The 10,949-nt window shown below is 44.9% G+C and overlaps 1 protein-coding gene across 1 annotated transcript in view; it reads right to left on the bottom strand.

Annotated features, from left to right (window-relative positions):
• LOC103368275 (sodium channel protein type 2 subunit alpha-like) overlaps positions 1-10,949 on the bottom strand; it is a 157,211-nt gene that overhangs the window by 8,120 nt on the left and 138,142 nt on the right. The window contains exons 22-25 of the mRNA XM_008296600.1: positions 7,667-7,789; positions 5,216-5,491; positions 385-438; positions 96-245 (exon numbers count right to left, since the gene is read on the bottom strand). Coding sequence (XP_008294822.1) covers positions 96-245; positions 385-438; positions 5,216-5,491; positions 7,667-7,789 — 603 coding nt within the window. The remainder of the gene's footprint in view (positions 1-95; positions 246-384; positions 439-5,215; positions 5,492-7,666; positions 7,790-10,949) is intronic.

Below are 10,949 nucleotides of genomic sequence, written 5' to 3' on the forward strand. Positions count from 1 at the left end.
TTTTGCATCTTTTTCTGTCACTTTTCTATATTACAGTGTCATGTTGACATCTCGTTTGTGTCTCGTTGTGTCAGATGTGTGCGTGTGGTGTCTGCCGTGGAGCTTATCTTTCGCTTCTGCTGGTTGAAGTTGTCGATGATGACGCCGATGAACAGGTTGAGGGTGAAGAAGGAGCCGAAGATGATGAAGATGACGAAGTACAGGTACATGTACAGGTTGACCTCCTTGATCGGCTGCTCCTCGACCTGCACGGCCATTTCAGAAACACAAACCACTCACTGGTGACCAGCTCATCCCAGAACAGCCGTCTCACTCATCTCACGTACAAACTGGACCAAAAGGAGGCGCCAGTGTTTGAACTTTCACTGGCTGACGGTGACTTACGGCTCTGGAGTCCACTGCTGCGTACATGATCTCCATCCAGCCTTTGAACGTCGCCTTGAAAACAAGCAGACGAACAGTCGTGAAGCAGCGGTTTCATGAATTCGTGGCCTCATTTAAGTTCATCATTTGCTTTTGATTTAAAGAACGAAACCGCCTCCTGCAGCGTCTGAGCGTCAAACGAAAAGAGAAAGACGAGCGCGTCTGTGCTTTTACTTTCCTGCGACCTTTCGCTGCTCTTCTTACGAAACGCTGATAATCGCCTCTAAAAGTTATTTCCAAGAAACAATCCGTGAAGGAGAAGTAACTGCTCGCATTATATCTGACCTCTGGAAGGGGAAAAAAAAAAAAACGAGTCTCCTGCTCCGGAGCTCTGAAGTGCTTCTAGCGAACCCAGTGGATTTTAAAATGATTTATTCACTCATCGCTTCATTCTGAAGCACCGCAAGAACTGAATTTGTTGAGTTTCAGCCACAGAGAGGCAGCGAAACCCGCGGCTGACAGAGTTTAACGGGAATCGTTTAGAACAATTTTACTGTTATTTCACGTATTTTAATTAATTTACAGATTATACGTGGAAAAGTCACACAAAAAAAAGAACGATTAATTCACGCATTAAGCATAAAAAACAGGCTCAAACAACAGTAAACAATGTCCACTTAGAAATTCTGTATTTTTTACATTTTTTAGTTTATTTTTTAAAAACGTTTGACTGCAAAATTAAAGTTAAATAAAAAACATTAGATCATTTTTTAGCTGTAATTTCACTGATTTGTTAAATTAAATCTGTAAAATCAACTTAAACACAGCAACACGGTTTAATTTTAATAAAAGACAATTTACAAAAAAAAATCAAAAACAGTCAACGTGTAAATTAATATTTTTCACTAGAAATTATCTGTAACATAACAAAACGAGAAAAATCTGTAAAATAACAGCCTACAAAATAAAACTTTTCAATCCTTCATTTACAGAATTTTTCCTTCAAGTAAAAGCAAAACCCGGCAGAGCGATGATGCTGCTGTTGATGCAAATACAGTGAAAACAGTCATTCTGTTAATTCTATGGACACATTTGTGAATTTCTATTTATAGAAATACAGATGCTGGTTGTGGACTTTATTGTTTTTGTTTTCTTGTTGTTTTTATGCTTCATGTGTAAATAAACGCTGATTTATTATTCGCAAGTTAACGGAACCGGGCAACATCTGTGAAAAACAGTTTTAAAACGTGTTTTTTCGTTTCACGGCGTGAGTTTCTCCGACGTGCTGCTCCGACAGGAAGCGCGAGCGACTTTCTCAATAAGAGCTCGAGTCCTTTTATGGGCTTCCTGGCCGCCCACCGGGAAGAGACGCCCATAAAAGGACTTCCACGTCCGTCACTCAGACGTTGCATCTGCCTGTTGCCATGGGTTACCGCCTGCTGTTGCTACAGTCTGCCAGCGAGACGAGGAACGCCGTGGAAGACAGGTGGTGGTTTCACCTGCATGAGCGGGAAGAAGGAGCTTCTCTTCAAGTAAAGAAAATGTATTGAAAAGCGATTCATCATCAACGAAAATGGTGAATTATAATGATTATCTCATGCATATTTGTTATTTCAATTTTAAAATCTGAAATCTGGTCACTTTGTGTTTAAAACTAATTTGACATATTTTTTTAGTTTATATGGTAACCGTAGAAACGGCAACAACACGACAGAAAACTGCACATAATGTCTATAAATGTCGTTTTTTCCTGTTTTGCTGGATGTTATTCAGCACAAACGATCTTTATGTTACACATATTCAAACATTAAGCACTGAAAAGATGGTGAATATTTGGGAGGGGAAAAACGTTTTAAAACTGTTATTTGACTGATTTTCTCATTTTTAAATGACAGATAAGATCCATTTACATAAAATAAAAACAGCTTTAATTTACGTTTGCTGAAAAAAAAGTGCATCAAAAATCTGTATTTAAAAAAAGAAAAAAAGAGTTATTAGAGCGTAAAATCACCGTTTTCAGTTGATTTAAATCAACTAAAACCGTCCGTGTTTCTCAGGTAGTTTTTTGGGATTTACTTTTATTTTTTTACATTTTTTTTACTGTGCGACGCCTGACTGGAGATTTGTGAGACATCTTTGGCAAATCAGATATAAATCGGTTAAATATAATCACTACTTTACAGACGACACCGCTCGGTTTTTTTTACAGTTTATATCGTTTTCGTGAACGTTGGTGTTTTCTGTCGTCTGTACTTTTATAAATGGAAACGTTTGTGAAACGTCACCGTTCTGCTTTATTTCCTCTCATTTTACTTGTTTCCCCGCTATATCTATATTTTTTTACAGATTTTTCCGGCACACTTGCTGCCATATTTTATTTATTTATTATTATTTATTTATTTATTTATTTATTATTTAATTATTATTATTATAGTTTTGCTGTATTTCCTGTTGTTTTCTCTGTATTTCATCTTTTTTATCCCCACTACAGATACAGATTTTTACAGATTTTAACAGATTTTAACAGATTTTTACAGACTTTAACAGATTTTTGCAGATTTTCACCTGATTTGTTTTATTTTTCTTTTGCTTCTCTTACGGTTGGGATTTCTTGTCATTTCTACAGCTTTCTGAGCACATTCCTTGGTTCCTAATCAACGTTTTCTGGCGTCTTTGCCGCCACATTTTCACCGTTTGCGTTTTATTTTCTTTTTTCTTTCACGATGAGGCTGAACCTGGAGGATTCGGGCTCCGGCTCGGGAAGCTCGTCCCGCCTCGCTGTTTTTTTGTTGTTTTTTTTGTTTTTTTGCGGTGTGGAGTTATTTCCAGATGCTTCTGGAACGGTTGCCCCGCCAACTGTTGCCGCGCCGACCAGCCAAACAGAGATGTGCTGAGCGACTCGTTGCCAAGGCGACCGCATCCCCGCTACTCTTAAGTTGACCCACGGCTTGTTTTTTTTCTCTCTCCCTCCCTCTTTATCTTCCTCCTCCTTCGCCGCTGCGTCTTGATTTCCGGTTGCTGTTTGAACCCTAATTTTCCGGCTCCACATGCACTTTTCCTCGCCGCCGCTGCCGCCGCCACCTCGTTTCCCTCCCACTTGGCTGGAGTCGCTCTAAAAATAAAAACCTCTCAGACGCTGATTGATTGGAGGCTCTCAGGACTCCCGCGGTGGGCGAAGGAAGGAGGAAGGAGCGAAGGCGGGACGGAGGCGACGGAGGAGCGGCTGCAGCCGGCGTCGTTCGGGGAGGAAAAATGAAACGACGCAGAAACAAAAGAGGAAAAAATAAAGAAGTCTGCGAAGGAAGGAAGGAAGACGTGGCAGGACTGCTGCTCTCATCTGATTCTAGTTTCTGGTTTCTTTCTTTTCCCGTCCAGGTGTGTTTCTGTGGATCTCATCTTCACAGAAACCATCCAATCCTGTCACAGTCGACTCAGATTTAAATGCGGTCAGCGTCCAAACTAAGAAGTTGTTTGTGTTTTTACTGCTTGTCTCTAATTTAATAAAACATCCAAACTTTCACCAGCTGACCGCTGAAGACGTGTTTTGTTGATGCGTATTGATTTATTTCTTTCTTTTTGTTTTGCTGCAGAAATGTGATTTTTTTTCAAGCTCCTCTGACTTTTTCTTTCCTCCCTTTTCCTGCGTAACGTTCTCTGATTTCCCTCCACGCTGCTCGAGCTGAGCGTCGTTCATGTGAACCGTGGGAACATGTCAGCGGTCTGACCGGCAGCGCGACGCTCAGCTTTTCATCCTGCGGTTATTGTTTCTCGAAGCTTTCTCGTCTTAATTTCTGTTCGTATCACCGTGTTTTCCTCCTGAACCTGAAAGCCGACAGAGGAGGACGGGAGAAAAAAGAAAAGAGTCTTACACAACAAACGCAGACAAAGAGAGCAGACGAGTGGAAAAGTCAAAGCGAGAGCGACGGAGGAAACAGCGTGGGAGGGAAATTAAGGCGGCAAATGGACGGAAGAGAGAGCGCGGCGGAAAAGTCAACCTCCTACGATCCGCCGAGGCTCCGGCTTGTTCTGACGCTGCTTCTTCACCTGCAGCTCTTTGTTTCCTACAGCGACACATTTTTCTATTTGTAATCCCGCTGCTTCGTACCGGACGCTCGAAAACGCACGATGGGACGGAAACGCTCCGATAGAGGCGACGAAGAAAACGTCTGAGAGCAGTTTGTTGGTCATCAGAACATGTTCGTAGGTGAATCGCAGCTTGCTTGAGCTCCTTGAAGACGCTTCATCCAAAAGGCTTCGTCAGCTCTGACCGGCTAGTTCCAGATGCTGATGTCCTGAAGGAGCCACGAACACCTGAGTTTGGGTTTCAGCTGGGACAGGACTCAGCGGTCCACCTGCTTCTTCAGGACAAAGGACTCTGATGTGAAGACAACAAGATGTTGTCCTGCAGGGAGGACAGACGGTCTGAGAGACCATCCCTCAGCAGAGGTGGAGGTCTGAGGCATCACCTCTCACCTGAAGATGAACCCACATCCACACCGAGCCACAGCAGACCCTAACGAACCCCACTGTGTCAGGGGGAGCGCTAGCGACTCACATAACGAGGGGGAGGAGCTACAAACCCCCAGTTGAAACTCAGGTGTTAGTGGCTCCTGAAGGATATCTAGTCAGTCGGAGCTGATGAAGCTTCTGGATGAGAGGTGGAACGTCTTCAAGGAACTCAAGCAGGTCCAGTTGATTAAACTACGAGGATAACCTGGAGGACTGTAGGAAAAAGTCTGAATCTACATTTTGACCGTCAGAAGAACACTAGCAGTGGAAATAATGCATGCATCCCAGTCAGCTTTAGCCTTAGCTTGTCCTCCTGCTCGACCCTCGCGCTGCTCCGTCTCACCACTTGCAGCAGAGCCAGGTACCCGGCGCCCACGTTGTCGAAGTTGACCTTGACCTTGCTCCAGTAGAACAGCGAGGTGTCGTTGAACGCCTCGCACTCGCTCTTGTTGTTGATGAAGGAGGCGTCGTAGATGTGGCCGGTGCGGTTGACGCAGCGGCCGAACTTGCCGGCGAACAGGTTGACGCCCATGATGCTGAAGATGAGCCAGAAGATGAGGCAGACCAGCAGCACGTTCATGATGGAGGGGATGGCCCCGATCAGGGCGTTCACCACCACCTGCGGCACAAACACACCTCTTACAGGACGGAGGAGGAAACGCCGTCGCTCAGGGCCCGACAGGTCTAAGCGCTTCTACAAAAGCAGCAGGAAGCCGTGAGCTCAGGAGCCTGAACCCCAAACACGTTACAAACATCCGATTTACTGATTTAGACAAAACCTTTAAGCCAATTATTCATCTTTGAAAGTCATACTAACTGAAAACGTACACCGTTCATCAGCCAGAAGCTACAAAAACAGAACAAATGGTGGGATGTTCAGCTTTCTGACCGTCCTTGAATGCACCATGTGTGACTTTAACCAAACTTATACTTAAAACAAGCCAGAACTAAAGCATCTGCAGCGGATTCTTTTGGTTATTAGTAAATAGATTAATATGATGCATGCGTGCAAATTAAAAAATCTAAAGGTTTTTTTATAGTGATATATATATATATTTTTACACATGCATATTTTTTAAAAACACATAAATCTTTTCTGCAGATGCACTTTTTTTTCTCCTCATGCAAACATAAACATGCAGTTGCTGGTGTTTTGGTTTTTATAAATAAAACTATTCATGCTTCGATATTTTTAATATTATTATTATCTTTGCATCCTTATCTTTATAAATATGAACCTTTTATAGACGCACACGTGTTTTACTGACAAACATATTAACTACTCATGCAAACATTTATTTTAAAATATGAGACGTTTCTGCACACATTGTTTTGTTTTTACAAATGATTCGTGCTCATAACTAGAATATATATCGATCACGTGCACTTTTAAATGTGTTCATCTTTAATCCACACATTGTTTAACCTGCAGAACTATTTACTACGCAAACAAGTATATTTAAAAAAATAAAAATCACGTCATGTTCACTCTTTTCTATCAACAAAAATATTTACTACGAATGTAAATATATTCATTTTAAATCTGAACATTTTCTACGCACGCATGTTTTTATTTTTAATGAAGAAAATCTTTGCTTATATTTTATGAACGTATTTTACACGCAGGCGCACACTTTTCAAAACTCTATCAATCTTTAACTCTCTTTTCTAAACCTGTTTTCTAAGAATGTGAATCATTAGAAACTCGTCGTGGACCTGCAGGTTTACAGAACACATCAGGCTTTAACTATCTCGCCCAGTTTCTACTGAGGATCTACAAACAAAGGCTGCTTTAAAATAATGAATAAAACTAGAAACGAGGAACACGAGGCTCGTTTGTTAGCTCTGCTGCGGTGCGTCCTGACTGCGACGTGTTTTCCTCCTCGCCAGCACCCACAATGCATCTCTTCCACCCAATTAGCACAGCAGCTAATCCCATTAGCCGAAGACAAAGACGACGAGGACCAGAGTCAGAGTTTTTTTTCTTTTCCCAGCATGCAACAGGGCTCCAGCGCGGAGCAGAGTCGGCGTCCTGCAGACCTCAGCGGTCGACTCGTTTCCTGTTTCGTGAGCTTTTACCGTCAAATAACGACAGCCGTCTGCTGTTTGGACGCAGAGTCAGCGTCAAAAAGCAGGAAGATGACGAGTTTCATCCGCCGTCGTACCGCTAGTTTGTAGTTTTACGTACAGAGACGCCAACAAGAAGCAAAAACCTGTTCAACGAGTGAATTATTGTCCATTAAAAGCCAGAACATGTTGAGCTGCTGCAGGGAGCCGACTCTCAGTAATACTGCTGATGGGTTCAAATACTGGTGCAGAAACCCTTTGAGGAGGAACAAACGGATGAGATGAAGGAATCAGAGTTAGACAAGGCGAGGAAATGAAACGTTGGAGCAGAAAACGCTGTAAAGAAAAGAAAACAGAGTTCAGGTGATTCAGTTCAGACGCACCTGGACACCAGATCAGTTCAGCCTCTGAAGACCAGAGCTCTCGTCTGATCTGCTTTTTTTGTTTTTTATCAAATATAAAATCAAAAAAACAAACAGTAGTGATAATAATTTGACGCCTCAGAACGTTTTGTTGTTTTACTCCATACACATACATCCTGACTTTATAAAAAACAATAATTTAAGAAGGAACACGATTTGAAACTGTTGTCGTGCACTTTTGAAGACACCTGGTGGATAAACCCAGCGCTCCCAAACGAGACGAGGACTCTGATTGAGGGTTGTAGTCGCATGGCGTGAACCCGCGGGTGCCCAGGTGAGTCGGTCCAGGTAATACTGACTCTTACCCTCATGCCTTCAAATCTGGAGAGAGCTCTGAGGGGCCGCAGGGCTCGGAGCGTCCGGAGCGACTTGATGGCTGCAAAGTCGGAGTAACCCAGAGTGTTGGCAACCAAACTGACCAACGACACCTGCAGGACAAAGACGAGACGGAAAGACAGAAGGAGACGCGGGGCGGTTAGGTTCTGTCCAGGGTTAGGGAGCACCGGGAGGAACCTGCAGGAGGAGGAGAAGAAGAACCTGTGGAACAAAAAGGGTGGTCGCTGAGGTGAAGCTGCAGGCAGACGAGGAAACGTCGACGAGCCGCTCTGGGAAGAAGAAAGAAGCCGGTGTCAGAGCAGAGTCGATCCGACAGACGGTCCAGGACGGTTTATAGGATCAGAGTGAAGAGTTCCTCCTCAGAACACCTGGTTCTGTTTCTAGAGGAGCTTCATGCGGTGCAGCAGAGTTCTACCTTCAGACTGTGATATTCCAGAGTTGTTTGTTTAACGAAGGATATTTAATGTGTGAAGACATGAAATCAACTTACGGATAATCAGGACAGCAGCGACTCGATGATCTGACGCTAAACGTAAAACCTTCTGCTACGTCGGACTGTCCAGACGGAGGTCCAGATACGAGGAGGGCTTGATGCTGGAAGGCTCATTAGTTGGTAATTATTGTTCATTATTGTTATAATAACCAGTGTGTTGTTAGAACATGACGCATCGCTGGACTTCAGCCTGACTGACCGGTGCTCTGGTGTCAGACATCAGGCTGAAGTGACCCAGATCAGATTTCTGTTTCTCCTATGTGACCTGGATCTGGTCTGTTCATGACAGTCTGAACAACACAGATCCAGTTAATGATGAATATCAGAACATTCTGTGCGGTCGGGGGACACTTCCACCCCGGGGCAGCGCTCTGACGGGGTGGAAGTGTCCAGAACACACAGGCAGTACTTGGCTGCTGATGCTAGTTTAGTTAGCGCTCACACTTCTGTTTCCTCCATCGGTGGCGGCGGGGGAGTGGCAGATACGCTCCACCGTTACCATCCATGTTTACTTCCATAAACACTGAGCACGCTCGCTGCGTGTGACGTCGTCGTGTCCTCTTCTGCGCATGCGGGACACTTTTGGCTCGTATGAAGTTCACACAGCAGATCACATACAAGTCGCATTGAACTGGAAACGTGAAGGAAGTCACAAAGAAATCCTCATTGAGCATCAAGTCCTGCAGTGTGAACGTAGCCAATCTGTGGGATTGTTCAGTCAGATAATACGCCGTCATCCTGATTGGTGACATTAAATGTCATGTCGGAGTCACAATCCAAGGCTGTCGCTATGTTAAGGCTGTTTTTATGGGTTCTGTTGGTTTTTCCTAAAAACCTGTTGGACAGCAGGTTTAGGATCGTTAAGGGTCGATCATCGGGTCACGACTGGACTTCCTTTGCTCTGGTCGTTCCACATCTTTTATCACTTTTCAACTTTTTTTGCTCAACTTGTGTCACGTTTTGTTGTTTTACGTATTTTTTGGTGTCGCACTTTGGTCCCGTTGACACGTTCAACGTCTGGACCCTCTGGACATCCTCACAGTCTGAAGGCAGAACTCTGGCTGGTTCTACAGTCGGTTACGTACATTCGGTCACATGAAGCCTGAAACGGTGAATCTGGAGGAACAACGTTCTCTAGTTTTGGCGTCCTGAACAGTCGGAACCATCTCGTCTGGTCAGAACCAGCAGCAGCAGCGTCTCTAAGCCCTCTAAAGCCCCGCATGTTCTCCAGCGCCGGGCCGGTTCTTACCCTGATGCCGGCGAAGCGGGACGCGGCCCGGAGAGGACGCAGGGCCCTGAGCGTCCGCAGAACCCGCATGGTGGAGATCTGGTCCACCGCGAAGAACTGAGCCAGCTGACCCACAACTGAGATCTACGGGGAGGTTAGAGCCGGTGACCCCCACAGAACCAGACAGAACCTACGCTAACAAGACGGCTCCAGTCTGACGTTCTTGGTGCTCAACACAACTTTCAACATCAGCAAATGTTCTCCAGATGTTCTCCAGAATGGTTCCACAACGTGACGTGATATATTAACGAAGGTGACGTTTTGGGCTTCGTGACGAGAGAACGTTCTATTAGACATTCTCTCAATGTTCCACGATAACAAAGGAACAACACATTAAAGGAATATTAAAAAGTAACAATGTTCTAATCCAGACTTCAAATGACGGAACGTTCTTTATAAGAACTAAACGAAGGTGGAACATTCTTACAGACGTCTTCAGAGAACATTCTGGGAACTGAAAGTAAACCTTCGTTGAAAACATTTGTAGCAGTTTGCAGAACATTCTCAGAACATTTTTGGAACACAAAATGATTCCAGTATTTATGTCAGCCAGCTTGCGTCGATGCGTTTCCTAAAGTGACAGAACGTTCTTTATATGTTCCACAAAGTTACATGAACGTCTTCAGAGAACTAAAACTTTTCACTGAAAACATTCGTAGCAGTTTGCAGAACCTTCTCAGAATGTTTTTGGGTCATAAAAATGACCCCGCCTCTTGTTTCCGCCAGCTTGCGTTGATGCAATTCTGCCCCCTGGTGGCCGGAAAAACAAAAACAAAGACCCAGAACCGGACCGGTCTTCTTCCACCGCGCTGCTCATGAACCTCTGGTGTCGACCCGTGACTCAACACTTCCTGTCTTCGGGCCGCTGCAGTCAAAGCGTCACAACACCCAGCGTGACTTATGAGACGCGGCGAGGCAGCCGGTGTGTCGATTTCCGACTCGGCGCTGCGTGTGCGCGCTGCGCGTCGTGATCCCGCCCCGAGGGCCGAGCGGCGCCGGCGTCCGGACGCGCTGGGCTCGGTGTGTGTCTGTGTGGAGGTCAGGAGGCCGGCGCTGACTGTCTGGCCGCCGGCTGGTTGAACTTCTCTCTGCTCCATGTCGCTGCGTCCTCTTACTCACGCGGCGGTGAAACGGCCACGTTCGGGGCAAACAGAGTGTGCAGCCCGACGCAGCCTCAGAAACACACAACGCGTGGCACATCCAGCGCCACCGGACTGCGTCCAGCTTCTGATCCGGGTCGCACAAATGTGTACCCACAGATTCCTTCGCTGTGTTTCAGACGACCTGCTGAACATGTAGGGACGGACGTCCTGGGCTCCTTTGTGTCTCTCTGTCCTCGTTTTGTCTCGTTTTGTCTCGTTTTGTCTCGTTTTGTCTCATTTTGTCTCATTTTATCTCATTTTGTGGTCGTTTTGTTTCGTTTTATCTCATTTTGTGGTCGTTTTGTCTCATTTTGTGGTAGTTTTGTCTC

Source organism: Stegastes partitus, unplaced genomic scaffold (genome assembly GCF_000690725.1).
Source record: "Stegastes partitus isolate 25-593 unplaced genomic scaffold, Stegastes_partitus-1.0.2 Scaffold1137, whole genome shotgun sequence".
Lineage (NCBI taxonomy): Eukaryota > Metazoa > Chordata > Actinopteri > Pomacentridae > Stegastes > Stegastes partitus.